Source organism: Lithobates pipiens, unplaced genomic scaffold (assembly GCF_037356315.1).
Source record: "Lithobates pipiens isolate NorthernLeopardFrog02 unplaced genomic scaffold, aLitPip1_a1.2 Scaffold_10, whole genome shotgun sequence".
Lineage (NCBI taxonomy): Eukaryota > Metazoa > Chordata > Amphibia > Anura > Ranidae > Lithobates > Lithobates pipiens.
The window spans coordinates 17,334,892-17,358,252 of record NW_027507686.1 but is presented as its reverse complement, the minus strand read 5'-3'; the positions used below and the strand labels follow the sequence as shown (position 1 = coordinate 17,358,252).

The window sequence follows — 23,361 nt, the reverse complement described above, 5'->3', positions numbered from 1 at the left end:
TCTCTCTCTCTCTCTCTGTTCTGCAGTCAGTGTCTCTCTCTCTCTCTCTGTTCCGCAGTCAGTGTCTCTCTCTCTCTGTTCTGCAGTCAGTGTCTCTCTCTCTCTGTTCTGCAGTCAGTGTCTCTCTCTCTCTCTCTGTTCTGCAGTCAGTGTCTCTCTCTCTCTGTTCTGCAGTCAGTGTCTTTCTCTCTCTGTTCTGCAGTCAGTGTCTCTCTCTCTCTGTTCTGCAGTCAGTGTCTCTCCCTCTCTCTGTTCTGCAGTCAGTGTCTCTCTCTCTCTGTTCTGCAGTCAGTGTCTTTCTCTCTCTGTTCTGCAGTCAGTGTCTCTCTCTCTCTGTTCCGCAGTCAGTGTCTCTCTCTCTCTCTGTTCCGCAGTCAGTGTCTCTCTCTCTCTGTTCTGCAGTCAGTGTCTCTCTCTCTCTCTCTGTTCTGCAGTCAGTGTCTCTCTCTCTCTCTCTGTTCCGCAGTCAGTGTCTCTCTCTCTCTGTTCTGCAGTCAGTGTCTCTCTCTCTCTGTTCTGCAGTCAGTGTCTCTCTCTCTCTGTTCTGCAGTCAGTGTCTCTCTCTCTCTGTTCTGCAGTCAGTGTCTCTCTCTCTCTCTCTGTTCCGCAGTCAGTGTCTCTCTCTCTCTGTTCTGCAGTCAGTGTCTCTCTCTCTCTGTTCTGCAGTCAGTGTCTCTCTCTCTCTCTGTTCTGCAGTCAGTGTCTCTCTCTCTCTGTCTCTCTCTCTCTGTTCTGCAGTCAGTGTCTCTCTCTCTCTGTCTCTCTGGTGAGTGTAGTGAGGCCCGCCCCCGGGTGATGTCAGAGCCCCGCCCCCGCTCGGTGCGGAGGATCAGTGGAGGGATCTCTCCGGGATCTCGGTAGTCGGATCGCTGCACACCGGGCGCCGGTTCCCGGATCTCCTCCGCCGTCATGGCGTCCATCCCGTGCCGGGTGCAGTACTTGGATGATATGGATCCGTTCATCTGCACCAACTTCCCGGAGCCCCGGAGACCTCCGGTGTACAACTTCCCGGAGAGCGCCCCGCTCAGCGACCAGCTGCCCGCCGTGCACAAGCTGCTGGAGGCGCCGCTCAAGGTACGGGGGTCTTACACTTATGGGGGTGTTCCTTCCTTGTATGGGGGGGGGGAATCCTGTATGGGGGTATTTATTCTGTATATGGATATCATGTATGGGGGTATTTATTCTGTATATGGGGATCATGTATGGGGGGTATTTATTATTTATGGGGGTATTTATTCTGTATATGGGGATCATGTATGGGGGGTATTTATTCTGTATACGGGGATCATGTATGGGGGTATTTATTCTGTATACGGGGATCATGTATGGGGGTATTTATTCTGTATATGGGGATCATGTATGGGGGTATTTATTATTTATGGGGGTATTTATTCTGTATATGGGGATCATGTATGGGGGGTATATGGGGATCATGTATGGGGGGTATTTATTCTGTATATGGGGATCATGTATGGGGGGTATATGGGGATCATGTATGGGGGGTATATGGGGATCATGTATGGGGGGTATTTATTCTGTATATGGGGATCATGTATGGGGGGTATTTATTCTGTATATGGGGATCATGTATGGAGGGTATATGGGGATCATGTATGGGGGGTATATGGGGATCATGTATGGGGGGTATTTATTCTGTATATGGGGATCATGTATGGGGGGTATATGGGGATCATGTATGGGGGGTATTTATTCTATATACAAGGATCATGTATGGGGGGTATTTATTCTGTATACGGGGATCATTTATGGGGGGTATTTATTCTGTATATGGGGATCATGTATGGGGGTATTTATTCTGTATATGGGGATCATGTATGGGGGTTATATGGGGATCATGTATGGGGGGTATTTATTCTGTATATGGGGATCATATATGGGGGGTATTTATTCTATATACAAGGATCATGTATGGGGGGTATTTATTCTGTATATGGGGATCATGTATGGGGGGTATATGGGGATCATGTATGGGGGTATTTATTCTGTATATGGGGATCATGTATGGGGGTATTTATTCTGTATATGGGGATCATGTATGGGGGTATTTATTCTGTATATGGGGATCATGTATGGGGGTATTTATTCTGTATATGGGGATCATGTATGGGGGGTATATGGGGATCATGTATGGGGGGTATTTATTCTGTATATGGGGATCATGTATGGGGGGGTATATGGGGATCATGTATGGGGGTATTTATTCTGTATATGGGGATCATGTATGGGGGTATTTATTATGTATATGGGGATCATGTATGGGGGGTATTTATTCTGTATACGGGGATCATGTATGGGGGGTATTTATTCTGTATACGAGGATCATGTATGGGGGGTATTTATTCTGTATATCGGGGATCATGTATGGGGGGTATTTATTCTGTATATGGGGATCATGTATGGGGGGTATATGGGGATCATGTATGGGGGGTATTTATTCTGTATATGGGGATCATGTATGGGGGGTATTTATTCTGTATATGGGGATCATGTATAGGGGGTTATTTATTCTGTATATTGGGATCCTTACCTGGTAAATGTGTGGGGAGGGCCTGATCCTATATGGGGGTGGTGTAAACTTCTTTGGGGAGGGGGTACTTATGGGGGTCCTTACCTTGTATGGGGGGTGGGGCCGATCATGTATTGGGGTGTTTACCCTGTGTATATGGGGATCCTTATCCTATGTGTGAGGGTCCTGCTCATGTATGGGGGTCTTTATCTTGCGGATATGAGGGATCCTGTATGGGGGAGGGCCCTAAACTTCTTCTTCTATGGGGGATCCTTATCCTGTATGGGGGGGGCCTGATCATGTATGTTTTATTTTTTTTATTTTTTTTTAATCCTATACATGGGGAGTCCTGATCATGTATAGGGGGTCCTGATCCTATGCATTGGGTTGTTTATCCTTTTGTATATGGGGGGTCTTGATCATTTCTAGGAGGGGGTTCATACCATGTATGGGGGGCATCCTTATCCTATGTATAGGGGGTCCTTACGATGTATGGAGGTGTTTATCCTGTGTATATGGGGGGTCTTGATCCTTTATATGGGGGTGGGTCATACCATGTATTGGGGCCTTGATCATGTATAAGGTGTCTTTTTTTTTTTTTTCCTGTGTATATGGATGGGGGGTCCTTGGTCCTGTATATTGGGGGCCCTGCCATATATGGGGGATCCTTTTCCTGTATATTTAGGGTCCTGATCACGTATGGGGGATTTTTATCCAGTGTAGGGGGCTCCCTATCCTGTATATGGGAGCCCTGACACAAATTGGGGATCCTTTTCTTGTATACAGGGACATCCTGATACATATGTAGATCGTTGTGATATGAGGTGGGCTATGCTTTTGGGGGTATTAATGACATATGCTGAAAACATCAGGGCAGCCTGCCAAGTTTTTCACATGAAACATTGTAACTAACTCTTCTTCTTGGATCAAAGGGAGAAACTTCTGTGTGTAAAGAAAAAAATCCAATCTGCCAAGTTTTTAACAATGTGTAAATGCAGGAAGTTTAACCTCTTAAAGTCTAAATCTTTTTCTGACACTGGTTTCTTAAAGGGGGGGGGTGTCGACATTTCGGGCTCCCTGGACAGGTAAGTGTCCTTATTAAAAGTCAGCAGTTACAATGTTTGTAGCTGCCGACTTTAAAAAAAAAAATAAAAAAAAAAATCTCGGCTGGAACACCCCTTTAACCACTTGCTTACTGGGCACTTAAACCCCCCTCAGTCCCAGACCAATTTTCAGCTTTCAGCGCTGATGCACTTTGAATGACAATTGCGCGGTCATACAACACTGTACCCAAATGACATTTTTATCTTTTTTTTTCCCCACAAATAGAGCTTTCTTTTGGTGGTATTTAGTTACAGCTCGGAGTTTTATTTTTTGCTAAACAAACAAAAAAAGATGCAAAAAAAAAAATAATAATCATGTTTTAATAGTTTGTTATAAAATTTTGCAAACGGGTCATTTTTCTCCTTCATTGAAGTGCGCTGATTAGGTGGCACTGATGGGCTGCATTGGTGGGCACTGATGGGCTGCATTGGTGGGCACTGATGGGCTGCATTGGTGGGCACTGGGCTGCACTGGTGGGCACTGATGGGCTGCACTGGTGGGCACTGATAGGCATAGTTAAGGCGGCACTAATAGGCACAGATAAGGCGGCACTGATGGGCAAAGATGGGCACAGATAAGATGGCACGGATGGGTGGCACGGATGGGCACTGATAGGTACCACTGATAGATGGGACTGATGGGCACTGATAGGTGGCACTGATAGGTGGCTCTGATAGGTGGCTCTGATAGGTGGCTCTGATGGGCGGCACTGATGGGCGGCACTGCTGGGCACTGATGGGCGGCACTGCTGGGCACTGATGGGCGGCACTGCTGGGCACGGATATGTGGCACTGGGGTGCAGCACCTTTGAGGCAGATTGTGGGCACTGCTGGGTGGCACTGCTGGGTGGCACTGTGGGCACTGCTGGGTGGCACTGTGGGCACTGCTGGGTGGCACTGTGGGCACTGCTGGGTGGCACTGATGGGGGGCACTTACTTTTAATAAGTGTGACACTGCAGGGGGCAGGTGGGCACTGGCAGGGGGCAGGTGGGCGCTTGCATTGCTGGCCGTGATCGGGACTGATGTCCCGATCACGGCCGCCGGTGATCGGCTTTTTTTTTCTCCTCGCGCTGTCAGCGCAAGGAGGAATAATAGCCGATTACCGGCTCCGTTCTATCACATGATCAGCTGTCATTGGCTGACAGCTGATCACGTGATAAGGGGTCGGGATCGACCCCTTGCACGGATCGGTGATCAGGCGAGTCTCATGGACTCGCCGATCACAGAGCAGGCCGCTCGTACACGGGACTACGTCTATTGACGTCGTCCCGGAAAAGGAGATCCGCGCTGTAGCCGTCATTTGGCTATAGCGCGGATCTCAAGTGGTTAAGTTAAAATCAATATTTTTTGCTAGAAAATTACTTGGAACCCCCAAACATTATATATATAGATATATAGATAGATAGATAGATAGATAGATAGATAGATAGATAGATAGATAGATATATAGATATATATAGATATATATATATATATATATATATATATATATATATATATATATATATAATTTTAGCAGAGACCCTAGGGAATAAAATGGCAATTGCTGCGATATTTTATGTCGCACTGCCCAGCGCTTTTTAAAACGCAATTTTAGGGGAAAAAATACACTTCAATGAATAAAAAAAAAAACGAAACAGTAAAGTTAGCCCAATTTGTTTTAATGTGAAAGATGATGTTGCGCCGCGAGAATTGTGAGAGACTTGCGATCTATCTTCTAAGCAAAAAAAATCGTGATTCTCATTTTAGCCAGAATCGTTCAGCTCTAGGGAGGAAGTTTTTATTATAGGTGTAGATAGTTGATATGACGTATGAGGCCCTTGTATTGGAGCCCTGGCATCCCGGGGGGTGCACAGCGTAGATGCCAGGCTCATCCAGCTGTAGGATCTGTCGCTCCATGGCCATGCCGTGACTCGTAGATCTAATTTGTATTCTGTGTTAATCCAGACTTTACCTTGTGACCCAAGACGGGGGTAACAAAACTAGCCAATCTTTCTTCTTTAATCACCGCAGCAATTAGTATTATGACGTTCCGCCCAGATCCAGAATTTATATATGGCAGCCGGAGCTGTTTCTGGAAAGGTTGACGTGCACCAGACTGGCTGCTGCGGAGATGCCCCTCGCTGACCCTACCACCTTAAAGCCCTTCAATCCCCCCCCCCATGTTAATCCTCCTCTGCTAATGCTGCTTCTTCCCAGTGATCTGCAGGATTTGCAGCCTGAAAGGCCAGTTGCATGCTCCTCATTCCATAAACAAAGATATTATTTTTTTTTTTTGCTAATGATCGTGAGACGAGGGGATGCCATTGTCTGGTGAAGCAAATAGATGGGCGTATAGGTAAACCCTTCCGTAGCCATGGTGCACAGTGCTGCATGACCTGGGATGGGGGCTCCTGGGCTTGCGTTTAAAGAGCCTGTGTTGGGTCCCGTGCCCCATAGATGGATTTCAGTTGTATAGTTTGGGGTGGGGGGGTTCTTTAGAAGAAAGGTTCAGTCCTTTCACTGTCCAGTGGATCGCAACGAGTCTGGGGACCTCCGCTGTGGGAGTTTAAAGGTTTAATGTCTTTTTATATGTCCCGTCACCTTGAGATGCTATGATGATTAAATTACCTATGGGGGGGTCTAATAAGGTAAACATGGGAGTCCTCTACCATGTTCAGTCCTGTAGATGGAACCCACAGGGAATAGTAACCTTCTCCTGGAAAATGAAGGTTTAATACCATTTTAGGGACTCTTGTTCCATTAAAATGTCCCCATTGTGGTGGCCCAAATTGGGAAAACCCACCATATATCTTTTAGGTTGCCTCCATAGGGGATTGTAACCACTTCCTGGGAAATTAAGAATTAGTGTCGTCTTGGGGGCTTTTATTCCATTGATATGTCCCCATTGTGGGTGCTTTAATTGGGAAACCTCCATATTGTATTGGTTATATGGACCCCACAGGGGAATGTTACCTTCTCCTGGGAAATGAAGGGTTAATGCAATTTGAAGGGTTCATGGCCCATTATGAGGACTCTAATTGGGGAATACCTGGGGTGGGGTGGGGGGGGTCATGCCATATTGTATCTGTTAGATGGACCCCACATGGAATAGTAACCATCTCCTGGACAAATGGGTGTAATACCCCATTAATGTTCCATTGATATGCCCCCATTGTGGGGGCCCAAATTGCGTAAAACCCGGGGGTCTCGCCACGTTGTATTTGTTAGATTGACCCCGCGTGGGAATTGTAGCTGTTCCCTGGGAAATGTAGGGTTAATGCCATTTTAAGTGTTCATGTCCCATTATTTTGTCCCCATTGAGGGGGGGAAAAACTGGGGTTCCCACCATTATGATATTTGTTAGATGAACCCTACAGGGGATATTAACCCTTTATTTCTCAGGAGATGGTTCGTCATCTTAGGGGCTCTTGTTGCATTAAAATGTCCCCATTGTGAGGGCCCACATTGGGGACAACCTAGGGTTCTTGCCATATTGTATCTGTTAGATGGACCCCACTGGGGATTGTATTCTTCCCCTGGGAAATGAAGGGTTAATGCTATTTTAGGGGTTCATGTCACAGTTGTGGGGGCTCATGTTTGGGGAAAACCTGGGGGTCCCCCCATATTGTAACTGTTAGGTTGCCTTCATAGGGGATTGTAACCACTTTGTGGGAAATTATGGGTTAATGCTATATAGGTGACTCTTTGTTCCATTGATATGTCCACATTGTGGGGGCTCTAATTGGGAAAACCTGGGGGTCTCGCCATATTTTATCTGTTAGATGGACCCCACAGGGGATTGTAACCTTCCCTTGGGAAATGAAGGGTTAATGCCATTTTAGGAGTTTATGTACCCCTAATATGTGCCTATTGTGGGGCTCTAATTGGGGGGGGGGACCTGGGAGTCCCATCATATTGTATTGGTTATATGGACCCCACAGGGGAACGTAACCTCCTCCTGGGAAATTCTGTTTTAGGGGCCCTTAGATTTACCCCTAATTTTACATAAGCCACAGGGGCTCTAATCAGAGGCTGCCCCCCCCCCCCCCGCCATATGTAACGTGGGCCTCCAGTATAGATCGGGAGCCCTGCTCCTTTGGCCTGTGGGATTTGCAGTCTGTAGGGCTCGCTCCTTTGTGCCAAGAACGAAGATGCGTTTTGATAAATGTTCGTATGATGAGAGGATGTCACGGTCTGGTAGAACAAAAAAATAAATAAAAGACGAGGGGGTGCCAGAAAAAAAAAATGGCCCTGTGGTTTCTGTAGTTTGGGGGATCTGGTGGCCACCCGGGATGGGGTTTAGAGGGGTTATTATAGGTGTTCTTGATACATACGTAGATAGTTGTCATATGATGTATGAGGTGGGCAATGGTTTTGGGGGTACGGGTACCATATGTAACCTTGTAAATGCTGCCTTTATGTGATTTGGGAGATCTGATGGTCCCCCTGGGACAGGGTTGGAGGTGTTATTTTTTTTTAGGTGTTCCTGATACATATGTAGATAGTTGTGATATGACGTATGAGGTGGGCTATGGTTCTGGGGGTATCAATGACATATGCTATCTTGTAGATGCTGCATTTATGTGGTTTGGGGGTTCTGATGCTCCCCGGGGTGGGGTTGGAGGTATTGGAGGCTTTATTATAGGTGTTCTTGATACATATGTAGATCGTTATGATATGATGTATGAGGTGGGTTATGTTTTTTGGGGTTACCAATAAAATATGCTATCTTGTAGATTCTGCATTTATGAAGTTTGGGGGATCTGATTGCCCCTATGGGACGAGGTTTTAGGTGGTGGGGGGGTTGAGGCATTTATTATAGCAGTTGTTGATACATATTTAGATATTGTAGATCTTAAGCCCCATACACACTATCAGATTTTCTGCTGATTTTTTTATTTTATTTTTTTCCCTTCAGATTTACAAAAACCATATAATATGAGGTCAAACCTTAGGAGTTTCAGTTTGTATGCAATCAGGCCCGCTCTTGCACTACATGGTTTTGGTAAATCTGAAGGAAAATAATCATCAGAAAATCTGATAGTGTGTATGGGGCTTAAGGTTGCCTTCATAGGGGATCGTAACCATTTCTTGGGAAATGAAGGGTTAATGCGATATAGGTGACTCTTGTTCCGTTGATATGTCCACATTGTGGGGGCTCTGATTGGGGAAAACCTGGGGGTCTCGCCATATTGTATCTGTTAGATGGACCCAACAGGGGGTTGTAACCTTCCCCTGGGAAATGAGGGGTTAATGCCATTTTAGGGGTTTGTGTCTGGTTTCTACCAGGATGTCATGGTCTGGTAGAGCAAAAAACAAAAAATAAAAATAAAAAAAAGACGAGGGGGCGCCAGAAAAAAAAATGGCCGCACAGGTTTGACTTGCGTTAGCCTAGGGGAGCGCAGCCCCCCCCCCCCCCTCATCTTTCGCAGTTATCCTTTCCCGGTCCGATCTCTCAGTAAGCACGCTGCGTCTCCGGACAGGCTCATAACACTGAGGGGGGGTGAAAGGGTTAAGCGTTGTCTGGGAACACTCGAGCACGCCCTTCTTCCATATATGTGTCTATCCCAAATTTAGCTGAAGTAACTGTTGGCAAAGCGCGGTGATGTCTGGCTCCTGGCTGGAACATACCTCCCTTTTTCCCCCTCGGACCCTTTGATCGCTCTCCTTAAACCTTCTTTTTTTGGCGTCGAAATAAGATTTGGTTTCCGTGGCAACCAGGGCCTGTTTCTCACTGAGATCAGGCGAGCCCCGTTGCTCGTGCACCTGTTTTGTTATTGTGTTCGCTGGCATTGTTTTATACCTCCCGCCTTGGGGGTGGCCGACAAATGTCTGTCAGACCGGTTTGTTTTCACACGCGTGTCTCTGCTTTTGTTGTCCTAAGAAGCGCGAGGCACGAGCGTCCTCCATCGCAGAAAGTTCTGCCGTGTCATGTGAAGTCTGAGGTGTGTGAGTCAGCGCAGGCCGGAGCCACTGACTAACTCTTCCCTCATCCTCTGCTTTACCGTAAATACCTCAGCAAAGTTTTGCAGTGTAAATATTGGCACTTTTTTTTTTTTCATGTGCGGATAAATGAATTAAATAATCGGCGTGGCCGTTCTCTTGTAAACGCCAAAATGCGCTTTTGTCCGCGTATGTTGTGCACAACGCAAAGAAGTGCCGGCGTGTACAAAGATACGCCAGTCACTTGTATGGCAGGGTTCACATGTACCTAATGGAAGCGACTTACAGTATAACTTTGTGGTAAACTTTCTTCAGGTAGGGCTGGTACGGGGGGAGGGTGGAACCTCGGTCAGATTTTTATTGCTGTTTGTGTCCTTATTCGAAAGATTTCACTTCATGTGTGCTTGATGGCCGTTCGACCTCAGAATGGGGGAAAATGTCCCTACTTCCTGTTTTTATGGAGGTCTGGAAGTGAGGGTAAATTCTGCACACTTTGTATTTCATGAGCTAAAATCCCCCCCCCACGCTTCAGATTTGACTGTATCAGACAATACAGGAAATTAGGGAAAATCCCCCTCCCACACTTTCTAATTTTGAGAGGAGAAAATGTGGTAAAATTTTTACCCCTACAATTTCTATTTGGCAGATTTCAGATGTTACAGGATGTGAAGGAACCTCCCTGCCCACTTCCTGTTTGAGAGTTATCAGACAAACAGGAAATTGGGGTAAATCTCTCCCCCCTCCCTTCCAATTTGACAGGTGTCAGCTAATACAGAAAATTAGCTAAAATCACCCCCCTCCCCCCAACTCTTTAGATTTGACAGGTATCAGACAATACAGGAAATTAGGGAAAATCCCCCCTCCCACACTTCGTATTTTTGAGAGGAGGAAATGTGGTAAAATTTTACCCCTACAATTTCTATTTGGCAGATTTCAGACATTGCAGGATGTGAGGGAACCTCCCTGCCCACTTCCTGTTTGAGAGGTATCAGACAAAAATTAGGGTAAATCCCCCCCCCCCTTCCAATTTGATGGGTGTCGGCTAAGCTTTCTTTGCTACTTGGCAGGTGTCAGACAAAACAGGAAATGGGGGACAGGAAGAGAAAAAAAATCCCCCTTTCCATTAGCCGAGCATTGCCATACTTGTGTTATTACCAGAATAGTCGTCCTTTATTTGGACCCTCCATGTAGTCACTCTGAATAGAATATTATACTTTAATTCTTGCATCATAATTCTATTATAATATTATAATTCTGATATAATTATGTGATTCTAATATAATTAGAATGAAAGGTCATCCTTGTCTCTCTATTACCAGTAGCCAACCAATGAAAGGCGTGTTCTCTGTCCACACGGACCGCACTCCGTGCGCCGGATTAACCCTTTTTACTGCCAGAGAAGTTTTTTTTTTTTTGCCTTTTTGGCACACATGTTTAAAAAAGTCATTTTTCAGCCTGAAGATTACATAAATCCCCCAAACATTCTATATTTTCTGAAAGAAGACACCCTAGGGAATAAAATAGTTGTAGTTCCAATTTTACTGCACAATTATTTTGGGGTTGGGAGAGTGACGCATATGGGGAGAGAGGGGATTTGATGGGGGGATGGGGGGGTGCAAAGATTTGTGCTGGGAGGGGGGATTTCAGCAGGGGGCTAATTTGTACTAGGAGGTTGAAGAATGCAATGCTTGGGAGGGGGGGGGGAGTCATGCAGCTTACCATAAAATTATTTTGGGGGGGGGCGCATATGGGGAGAGAGGGGATTTGATGGGGGGATGGGGGGGTGCAAAGATTTGTGCTGGGAAGGGGGATTTCAGCAGGGGGCTAATTTGTACTAGGAGGTTGAAGAATGCAATGCTTGGGAGGGGGGGGGGGAGTCATGCAGCTTACCATAAAATTATTTTGGGGGGGGCGCATATGGGGAGAGAGGGGATTTGAGGGGGGAGATGGGGGGGCAAAGATTTGTGCTGGGAGGGGGATTTCAGCAGGGGGTGAATTTGTACTAGGAGGTTGGAGAATGCTATGCTTGGGGGGGCATGCAGCTTACTGCACAATTATCCTTGGGGGCGGCAGTCATGCAGCTTACTACACAATTATTTTAGGGGGGGGCAGCGCATATGGAGAGAGAGGGGATTCGAGGGGGGAGATGGGGGGGGGGGCAAAGATTTGTGCTGGGAGGGGGGATTTCAGCAGGGTGTGAATTTGTACTAGGAGTTTGGAGAATGCTATGCTTGGGGGGGGGGGGGGGAGGGGGGCAGTGCATATGGGGAGAGAGGGGATTTGAGGGGGGAGCTGCGATTTAATGGTTGCTTTTGGGTTTAACACCGCTCGTATCGATCGTGAGCTGGTTGAAAATTTCCACTTTGGGGCTCATGCACTTGATCACAGCACACATGAGCATCCAGAACCTCTCTCACAGCTGCCCATAGACAGTAATTACAAGATATGTCGGTGCATGCGCATAAGTCTTAGTTGCAAAGGTTTTGAACGCTCGTGCGCGCTGTATGCCCCTCCCCCTTGCCTCCGTGTGCACGAGCCCTTGTAGGTAAGCAGTCGTAGGCGCAGTGCCGGTGGGCTGTATCTGTATTATGGGATGCCGGGAGATTAGATTTCTATTGGTCGTTGTTTCCCAACAGTCTTCCTCCCTGAATGATCGATGGATGCCGCAGTCTATGTAAAAATAGCCCTGACTTGGTTCTCGCGGCATTGAACCGGCTGCGCTGGAAGGATCGGAGGCCTCCGATTACTTGTGAGCCGTTAATGCGTCGGCTGTTTATTTTCCCCGCCGCTGTCATGTGGCTGCCAAATCTTCTACTTCCTTATCTACCTGTCATTGGCTGCAGCTGAGAGGCTCCGAGGCTGACCTATTGCCGGGATTACTGTGACTCGCTCCTGCACACCCCCCTGCCTGCTCTGTAGTTTTTTATTTTACAGGCTTGTAACCTGCCAGTGCCGAGGGTAAAGGGAAAATATCGCTCTAAATGAAAGAGAAGTTATAAGAAAGTAATCATCTATTTCCACGTAGTAAATAGTTTGGGTCGTAAAAGGGTGGCAAAGAGAGTGGCCGTTCCGATATTTTTACTGCAGTTTGGGAGAGAGGAGACTGAGGAAAGGCCTTCTCTTCTCTGCAGCAGACTGAAGATCTATTTTAAATCTCAAAAGATGGCTTTGTAATATCATAGATCAAGCTTTTTTTTTGAAGAATGACACTATTAGTGTATATTGTGATTCAATTTATTAACGCCAACTCAGTTATAATAACCTGGTCCTTTTAATTAATATGGTTGTTTGGGCTAACCAAGCTGTCCTGTTTATGCATGCGCTGGTTAATATGGTTGCTTGACTGAGCCAAGCTGTCCTGTTTATCCATGTTCTGGGCAATATGGTTGCTTGGCCAAGCCAACTAATCCTGTTTATTTATGCATTTGCCAGTTTGGTTGCTTGGCCAAGCCAAGCTTTTCTGTTAGTGCATGCCTATAACTTGTATGGTTTCTTGGCCAAGCCAAGCTGTTGTGCTTGGTCTTCTGAATATAGATACTTGGTGGAGCTAAGCTGTACTGTTAATACTTGCATTGGACATTATAGTTGCTTGGCTGAGCCAAGCTGTCCTGGTTATCTGTGCTCTGGCTAATATGGTTGCTTAGCCAAGCCAAGCAATCCTCTTAATGCATGCTTTGGCCATTATGGTTGCTTGGCTAAACCAAGCTTGTCTTGTTTATCCATGATCTGGCCAATATGGTTGCCTGCCTGAGCCAAGCTGTCCTGTTTATTTGTGCTCTGGCTAATACGGTTGCTTAGCCAATCCAAACAGTCCTTTTAATGCATGTTTTGGCCTTTTATGGTTGCTTGGCCTAAGCCAAGCTGTCTTGTTTATCCATGATCTGGCCAATATGGTTGCTTGGCTGAGCCAAGCTGTCCTGTTAGTGCATGCCTATAACTTATATGATTTCTTCTTGGCCTAGCCAAGCTGTCATGTTTTATTTATGGTCTGCCCAATATAGTTACTTGGTTGAGCTACACTGTCCTGTTAATACTTGCCTCGGACAATATGTTTGCTTGGCCAAGCCAAGCTGTCCTGTTTTTCCATGCTCTGGCTATTATGGTTGCTTGACCGAGCCATGCTGTTCTGTTTATGCATGTTTTGGCAAATATGGTTGCTTGATCGAGCCAAGCTGTCCTGTTTCTCCATGGCCTGGTCAATATGTTTTGACCAGGGCAAGCCAACCAGTCCCCGTCTATGTGTGCTCTGGCCAGTTTGGTTGGTTGGCCAAGCCAAGCTGCCCCGTTGGCGTATGCCTCTAACTTTTTTTATGGCTTCTTGGCAGAGCCAAACTCCTGTTTATACTCTGCCCAGTATAGTTGCTTGGCTGAGTTAAGCTGTCTTGTTAATACTTGCCTTACAATATATTTGTCTGGCTTATCCATGCTCTGGTCAATAGGGTTGCTTGGCTAAGACAAGCAGTCCCGTTACGTATGCTCTGACCAATTTGGTTGCCTGGCCAGGCCAAACTGTCCTGTTAGTGCATGCCTATAACTTTATATGTTTTCTTGGCCGAGCCAAGCTGTCGTGTTTATGGTCTATGTTACTTGGCCAAGCTAACCTTGCCTTGGACAATACATTTGCTTGACTGTGCCAAGCTGGTCTGTTTATCCAGGTCTTGGCCATTATGGTTGCTTGGCCGAGCTAAGCTGTCATGTTAATACTTGCCTTAGACCAGTGATGGAGAACCTTGGCACCCCAGATGTTTTGGAACTACATTTCCCATGATACTCATGTACTCTGCGGTGTAGTTGAGCATCATGGGAAATGTAGTTCCAAAACATCTGGGGTGCCAAGGTTCACCATCGCTGCCTTAGACAATACATTTACATGGCCGAGCCAAGCTATCCTGTTCATGTATAATCTGGCCAATATGGTTGCAGAAAAGTAGTCCGCTTTATCAGATGCGCCAATGTTAGCCAGTTACTCTTAGCCAGCCTTTGCATGACCTTGGCAAATTGGTTTGGATGAGCGGTAAAGGGATGGGAGAGGGGGTGACCACGGCATAGTAATGGCGCGTACACACGACTGGACTTTTTCGACGGACTAGGTCCAACGATCTTCCCAACAGACTTTTGGCGGAGTTCCGGCAGATTTTCCGAACGAACGGACTTGACCACACACAATCACACCAAAGGCCGACGGATTCGAACGTGATGACGTACGACCGGACTCGAATAAGGAAGTTCATAGCCAGTAGCCAATAGCTGCCCTAGCGTCGGTTTTTGTCCGTCGGACTAGCAAACGCACGAACGGATTTGTTGATGGGAACTTGGCTCCGGTGGAGTTCCAGAGGAAAAATTTGAAACATGTTCTATTTCTAAAGTCAGATTTTTTGGACAGCAAAGGTCCAATGGAGCCCACACACGTTCGAATTGTCTGACGGATTCATTCATTGCTGTCAAAGCCCGGTCGTGTGTACACGGCATAACAGAGGCAAGGAATCAGTTTCATGACGGGTTCCTCTTTAAGCCACCAAGGATGTCCTTGAAGTGACCACGTCTTGGAAGCCCAGACTTTTTGCATGGAAGCGATCCCCATTGTTTGGATTTTTCTCTCCTGCGGTCATGCTCCCGGTGCCCTGTGGGAGAGCGCGGCGCACTTCCTATTGTGACTAGTGAATATCCTGCCCCCGGCTCGCTCTGCTCACACCATTAGTCATTTTAAGATGTTCTTAAAAGATTGGAGGGGAGGTTGTGCAACTGCAGTCAGAGGGTCAGACTTGTGATTCCTATTATTCCTGCTTTTCCTTGTATCACACCGATCGAATATGACACACCGCACATACCTGGCACAGAACAACGCGGAGTCTATGTATTCCTTTTTATTTCCTCCCTGTATTTCAAGTCTGTTTCGTATTTTGGATTTGTAAACCGATGTTACAACATGTTCCCTGAATTTTCGTGAATCCTTCAGGAGTTGGACTTGATGGACGTGTGTCTTTTTTTTTTTTTCAGCTCTACCAACCTAGTAGGAGGAACTGAGGAACTCCAGTTCTAGAAGGCAGAGAGTGGGATCTGACATCTCAGACTATACAGCATAGAGCAGGGAGCGGAGTGTCATTTGGGACTTGAGTTGAGGGAAAGGACACCCCCCCCCCCCCCCCTACACAGTCTCATAGAGAAACATGCACAGCTGAGGCTGTCAATCACCTTCGGTGTGCTGGGCGTGCGGGGTGGTCCCGTCTTCCAGGATTGGCATCGGCCTAACTTGTTTGAAGTGATAGCGGAGGAATGAGAGTACAGACTGAAATCATAATGGGTGCTTTGTAGTGAGGGAAGTACACACTATAGAAGGATATACTTTGTTCATTATTTTATTTTTATTTTTTCTGAGCTTTACTATCACTTTGTAGTGGGCGGGGCCTGCTGGATCCATCCAACAGCTGTGCACAGGCTATGTGCAGCACAGTGATGTCACTGTTGACAAAGGCGGGACCCCCCCCCCCCCTCACGCCGAGCACACAGAAGGTGATTGGTGCTCACTAGGGCTGGGACAAGGGGTGGGCAGGAGGGGCTGCTGCCCTGGGCACTGTGGTATCATGTGAGGTGGGTGGGCAACATAAGGAGAATGGGGGGGGGGGTGGAGAGATTTGTGTTGAGAAGGCGAATATGGGGAGCAGCAGGAGGTAAGAATCTATTGGGGGGGGGGGGGATTTGTGAGGGTTGTGCTATAAAAGTATAATATGAGAGGGTACATTTTTTTATTTCTGGGGGGGGGGGGATTTGTGCTAGTAGGGTAGTAGGGATGATTGGTATTTGTGCTAGGAGAAGTAATTTGCGCTAGCATAGGGATGTGAATGTGTGTTTGTGGGGGGGGGGATTTTGTTTGGAGGGTACATTTCAAGGATAGAGCATTTGTGCTAGGAGAGAGGGAATTTTTTTTGGGGGGGGGGGGGGGGGGGCGGCGCATATATGGGAAGAGAGAGGATTTGAGTTGGGAGGGGTAGATGGGGGGAGGGGGGAGAATTGTGTTGGGAGGGGGGATTTCAGCAGGGGGCAAATTTGTACTAGGAAGAAGGAGAATGCTATGCTGGGGGGGGGGGGGCATGCACATTACTGCACAATTATTTTTGGGGGGGAAGTTTCACAGACAGATAATGCTCCTACATCTTGGGGGGGGGGGGGCACAATTTGGCATGTTCGCCCTGGGCTCTAGATGGCCTTGTCCCGCCACTGGTGCTCACGAAGTAGATGCATATCCATTATGTGCGGCTATTGAGGAAAATATTTGAAAGAAGGTTTTTGTGTCTACAGTTCAGTCACTTCAGGTCTGGATTATTTACCCCCTCCTCACCAGGCCGTTATCTGCTTTTTGGCACTGCGTTACTTTAACTGACAATTGCACGGTCATGCAACACTGTACACAAATGAAATGTGTAATTTTTTCCCACAAATAGAGCTTTCTTTTGGTGGTATTTAATGATCACCTCTGTGTTGTGTTTTTTTTTTTTGTTTTTTTTGCACTATAAACAAAAAATACTTATTTTGGGGTGGGATTAAAAAAAAAAAAAAAAAATCTTCTTCCTCGCCGATCAGCGGGTGCCGGTGGTCACCCATTGGCCGGCACCCACTGATCACAGCCGGCGCGGCTTCCTTCTTGCTCTGGATCAAAATTAGATAGATGTTCTGGCACAGGAGAGCCGCTGTACTCCTATGTGTGGCGGCCAGCAAGCGGTTAAATTACCCCCCCCCCCCCCCCCATGGACGCGGTGACCCCATACCGGGCACACTGTTGTAGACCTGTATCATTCATATCTCTGTGGTTAGCATAGTCCGTGGGGTGGGGGGGGGGGGGTTTGCAGACTTCACGCCGGTGATCTCAGCTGATCTCATCGCCGTCCTGCTCTGCATCTCTACTGATGATATCATCTATTTCTTCATATTGACTCAAGAAGTTCTCTTTTTTTTTTTTTTTCTGCACATAGAAATTGTGAAATGTCACTCGCTCATTTTATTATGATTGCTCTTAAAGGAATTGCTTCTAAATCTGAAGTTGAAATGGGGGAACTCGCCCAGAAATGTGATTGAGGCCACAACCATCCGCTGCCGAGGAGCCCGCCATAGAAGAACCCACAGATACTTCAGCAGCATAGCTTGGTGGTTAGCACTTCCTCCTTCCGCCTCTAGGGTCAGCGATTCAAACCTTAAAGTTGAGTTCCACCTAAAAACTGAACTTCCGCTTTTCGGAATCCTCCACATCCGGTGTCACATTTGGTACCTTTCAGGAGGGAGGGGGGAGCAGATACCTGTATGATCAAGGTATTTGCTCCCACTTCCAGGCATAGATGGCCACAGTATCCGCGGATATCTGCTATATCCGGCGCCCCCCCTCCCCCGCTGTCTTCTAGGAGACACACAGGTCCCATAAGACAGCAGGGACCAGTAAAATCATGCACCGCGACTCGCGCATGCGCAGTAGGGAACCAGGCTGTGAAGCCGCGAGTCTTCACTTCCTGATTCCCTTACCGAAGATGGCGGCGCCTCCACCCGAGAGCCGAGGTACTGCTTCTGGTGCCAACATCGCGTGTGCCCTGGACAGGTTAGTGTCCTTATTTTAAAAGTCAGCAGCTGCAGTATTTGTAGCTGCTGACTTTAAAAAAAAAAAAAAAAAAAAATTTGGCGGAGCTCCGTTTTATAGCAGAACTAGTGTCAAAACTTTTTTTTCATTTTGGATAGGGAGGGTTATAACCCCTGTCAGGTCCCCCCCCACCACCATCTGTGTCCCATTGGGGAGATTTCCCTTAATTTCCTGTCCTAAATCCCTTATACAGCCCACTTCCTGTTTCTTGTCTGGTCATTAGCCTAGGCTTATGACATCATGCACAGCTCTCACTCTCATGAGAGTTTGCCAGGAAGGGAGGGGGGGTGAGTCATAAGAGGGCCAGTGAGAGCCGCAGAGCTGGAGGTGTGCCTCTGTGTAAATCCAGGAAGTGAACAGGCAGCAGCTTCAGCTGCCCACAGTTGCAGTGGCTGCAGCCAGACTCCGTGGAGGGAGATTTCTGCAGCATATTTGGCAAGTTACAGAATCGCAGTATATATAAAATAATATATAAAGTGGTTGGAGGGAAGCTTCAGAATGGCAAAGATGTTTTTATTGCAAGTGATGTGAGCAGACTGCAGTTCCTCTTTAAGGATCACCTGCTATTAAGTCATGCGTGTTGCGGTCATGCGTCCTCCCAGAGGGACATGATGTGCGATTAGAATCCCCCCCCCCATACAGGGCCTCCTTTATCTGCTCCTTCACACCAGCCACTACAATGTACATGTCAGGCCTGATTACACCGTCCAGAGGCCTTATCACTCCACCGCCGGGCCTCGTCCCATCGCCTGAGAATTCCTATTCTATAAACATCGCATTGTTCTCTCCGGAGGATCGCAGAGCCATTATTGGAAAGAGATTCTTATCTGCCGCTCAGATCATCAGCGCTGGAGAAACGCGGACAAAGGAGAACGCATTGTTCTGTGCTTTGCCATGTATAATGCGCTGCGTAGTCCCTGATAACCCCTTCTTGCCCAGCCCCCCCCCCCCCCACGTCCCTTTTAACTGGCCTATGGAAGGTCTGCCCGATCACGTGACCCCCGCAACTGCGATTGGCTGTCACAGTAATCACAAGATCAGGAGCCAGTCCTGTCAGGGACTGTTGGCGAGCGCGCTCCCAGTACAGAAATCCTCACCGGCCCATGAAGTCGTATGGGGGTCAGTGCCAATAATCCCCCGTTGTTTTACGTGGACGGCAAGAGGTTAAAGCAGTTTAATGTGTTCAAGAACATTATTAGCATGGAAGTCGGTGGGATGCCTTTTTTTTAGCTTGGAAATCGGTGGGACACCTTTTTTAGCTTGTAAGTCGGTGGGACGCCTTTTTTAGCTTGTAAGTCGGTGGGACGCCTTTTTTAGCTTGGAAGTCGGTGGGACGCCTTTTAGCTTGGAAGCCAGTGGGACGGGGTTGTGCATGGAAGCCAGTGGGGCGGGGGTTGCCCATGGAAGCCAGTGGGGCGGGGGTTGCCCATGGAAGCCTGTGAGACGGGGTTGCCCATGGAAGCCAGTGGGGCGGGGGTTGCCCATGGAAGCCAGTGGGGCGGGGTTGCCCATGGAAGCCAGTGGGGCGGGGGTTGCCCATGGAAGCCAGTGGGGCGGGGGTTGCCCATGGAAGCCAGTGGGGCGGGGGTTGCCCATGGAAGCCAGTGGGGCGGGGGTTGCCCATGAAAGCCAGTGGGGCGGGGGTTGCCCATGAAAGCCAGTGGGGCGGGGGTTGCCCATGGAAGCCAGTGGGGCGGGGGTTGCCCATGGAAGCCAGTGGGGCGGGGGTTGCCCATGGAAGCCAGTGGGGCGGGGGTTGCCCATGGAAGCCAGTGGGGCGGGGGTTGCCCATGGAAGCCAGTGGGACGGGGGTTGCCCATCAAAGATGAGTAAAATGCTGATAACCTTATTCTCAACTAATCATTTTTTGGTGGCAGATATAGCGGTGCATCCCGATCACATGTGGGCGTTACCTATGCTTGCAAATACAGCCTGCCTAGGAACTGCCCACTCCTTCACACTGACATCCAGTCAGCATTTTGCTATTTGCATAACTCCTCCCACTACTGGCAATGGGTCTGAAGCAGGCTGTGATGTCATCAGAGAGCTCTGTACAGCCCCCTGCTGGCCCCTCCCATCTGACACGATCTGCCTGCACTGCATAGAGAAACATGGAGGCCCTTCTTAATGGCACCCCAATGCATCTAGAAAATGTGACCGCATTTGACCGCATTATAACAGATCCATGGAGGTCCACCCATTGAGAAGTGGTTAAAAATCATGCCTGCCCCTTTTTATTTTTTTATTTTTTTTATTTTTTTTTTTTATCTGCAATTTGTAAAAGCAAAATGGGCTGTCCGAAATGAGACGCGCGAGAATGCGCTAAAAATGCGTGCACTTTTATAACCTTCCTTGTGTGAATGAGCCAACCAACAACCTTTCATGCAACAACTTTTTTATTTTCATGTTTGCGAAGAAAAAAGTAGTGTTGTAAAAAAAAAAAGCATTGTGCATTTTTATTTATTTTTTCTAATTTTTTTTTTGTGTTTGTTTATCATTTGTGTTGTTTTGTGTAATCCGTCATCTAAGGTCTGTCAGCTGCTTTACCCTTCCATGATCTAGCTCAGCACACACGAGCGGGTGCTCTTTACCGATTGGGTTGCTTCTTCCGAATATTAGAAGAGCAATCCCGGCACGGAGGGGTGGAGGTTAATCCTTTATTATTATGCTTTTATTCCAGCTGACTGACCCCCCCCCCCCCAATTATTACACTGCGCTGAGTTTTTAGTGTTGTGTTTTTTTTTTTTTTCTTTAACAACGGCTTTAAGTCTGAGACAAGAGTCGGGAGGAATGTGACCTCCACCTCTGGTTTGGAATAATTGCATTTTCTTCATTAATGCGGCTTTGAGTTTCTTTCCATCTGACTCCTCCATACCGACTCCAGTGAATAAGTCCGTCTGTGCACCCTCCAGCTTTGCATCCAATTAAAAACTTTGCTTTCATCTCTGGTCTTAAGTTGCAAATGTTCTGCAGATTCTTCTAAGAGCGGAGCTGTATAGATCTCTACATTGGCAGATGAAGAGCTCCCAGTCAGTGCAGAGATTGTCCGCACAAGGGCAAGGATTGCGCCCAGTAAAGGATGAGCAGAGTATACAGAACAACGGCTGAACTTCATGCTGTAGTAAAAGTTGCCCATGAAGTGGGTTCCCCTCCTCACCACATGAGTAAATGCTCGTTATGTCTAGACCAGCCTCCTGTCCCTGCTGAAAAAAAGCATCCCCACAACATGAGGCTGCCACCACCATGTTTCACGGTGGGGATGGTGTGTTCAGGGTGATGTGCAGTGTTCGTTTTCCCCCACACATAGCATTTTGCTTTTAGGCCAAAAAGTTCAATTTTGGTCACATCTGACCAGAGCTCCTTCTTCCACATGTTTGCTGTGTCCCCCACATGGCTATTCGCAAACAGGACTTCTTATGACTTTCTTTCCCCAATGTCTTTCTTCTTGTCACTCTTCCATAAAGGTCAGATTTGTGGAGATCACGACTAATAGTTGTCCTGTGGACAGATTCTCCCCCCTGAGCTGTGGATCTCTGCAGCTCCTCCAGAGTTACCATGGACCTCTTGGCTCTTCTCTGATGAATGCTCTCCTTGCCCGGCCGGTCAGTTTAGGTGGCGGGCCATGTCTCGGTAGGTTTGCATTTGTGCCATACTCTTTCCATTTTCGGATGATGGATTGAACAGAGCTCCATGAGATGTTCAAAGCTTGGGATATTTTTGTTATAACCTAACCCTGCTTTATACTTCTCCACAACTATATCCCCGACCTGTCTGGTGTGTTCCATGGCCTTCATGATTCTGTTTGTTCACCAAGGTTCTCTAAAGCCCCATACACACTTTCAGATTTTCTGCAGAATTTTTCCATTAGATTTACCAAAACCATATAATATGAGGTCAAACCTTAGGAGTTTCAATGTGTATGTAATCAGGCAGGCCCTTGCATTACATGGTTTGGGTAAATCTGAAGGAAAAACTCAGCCGAAAATCTGATAGTGTATATGGGGCTTTACAAACCTCTGAGGGCTTCACAGAACAGCTGTATTTATACTGGGTTTAAATTACACACAGGGGGACTCTGTTCACTAATTGGGTAACTTCTGAAGGCAGTTGGTTCCTTAGATTTTAGTTAGGAGTATCAGAGTAAAGAGGGCTGAATACAAATGCCCCCCCCCCCCCACACTTTTTAGGTATTTGTTTGTAAAACATTTTGAAAACCATTTATCCTTTTCCTTCCACTTCACAATTATGTGCCACTTTGTGTTGGCCTATCACATAAAATCCCAATAAAATACATTTATGTTTTGGTTGTAACGTGACAGAATGTGGAACATTTTGAGGGGTATGAATACTTGTTTAAGGCCCTGTATAGTGCTCTCGGGACACAGCTATTGCTGTAGTTCTGGGAGAGCAACGCTGATCCTTCTGAGCTATCCATCTTGAACAGGAGAGTCGCTGCAGCTGATGTGCCTTCCCCTCCCTTCCTCCTGCCCAATCACAGAAGCCTTTGTATTAAGGCTTCTCTGAATGGGGAGTGGAGTGGAGAGGAGTGGAGTGGAGGGACTGCTCTGTTTATCAAGGGGTATGAATACTTGTTCAAGGCACTGTATAGTACTCCCGGTAGACAGCTATCACTATAGTTCTGGGAGAGCAATACTAATCCTTCTGAGTTATCCATCTTGAACAGGAGAGTCGCTGCAGCTGATGTGCCTTCCCCTCCCTTCCTCCTGCCCAATCACAGAAGCCTTTGTATTATGTTAACTTATACACAAAATACAAAGGCTTCTCTGAATGGGGAGTGGAGTGGAGGGGAGGGGCGGGGCGGGTGGGGCGGGACTGGACTGCTGTTTCTCTCTTAGTCCTGCACCCCCCCCTCCCCCCCCAGAGAAATTAACCTGTCAAATGTAAATAATAGAGATAAGCCTAGTTGATGTCATGCACCTTCTTGGACTTAACTCCTAGTGTGACTTCACCTTTAACAGTAACTGAATTCCTGGAATTCATCTTTTAAGGCCGCGGGGTCGTGGTCAGCCAGTGGTTGGGTCGGGGATTAAAGGGTTTTCATGCATGAAGAATATCTCACTTTGTGGATTACAAAAGTTAGTTCTTATCTGTATCTAGTTGAGCATTTTCATGAGGAGGAGTCCACAATGGCAGCCTCCACGTTCCTGTAATGACAGGTCTCGTT

At 47.2% G+C, this 23,361-nt stretch overlaps 1 protein-coding gene across 1 annotated transcript in view; it reads left to right on the top strand.

Annotated features, from left to right (window-relative positions):
* The first annotated feature begins 803 nt into the window (after window positions 1-803).
* The window catches only part of FHOD1 (formin homology 2 domain containing 1), a 188,680-nt gene continuing 166,122 nt past the window's right edge, over window positions 804-23,361 (top strand). Inside the window, 1 exon segment of the mRNA XM_077451885.1 lies at window positions 804-1,074. Within this exon segment, the coding sequence (XP_077308011.1) occupies window positions 910-1,074 (165 nt within the window). The 5' untranslated portion in view covers window positions 804-909.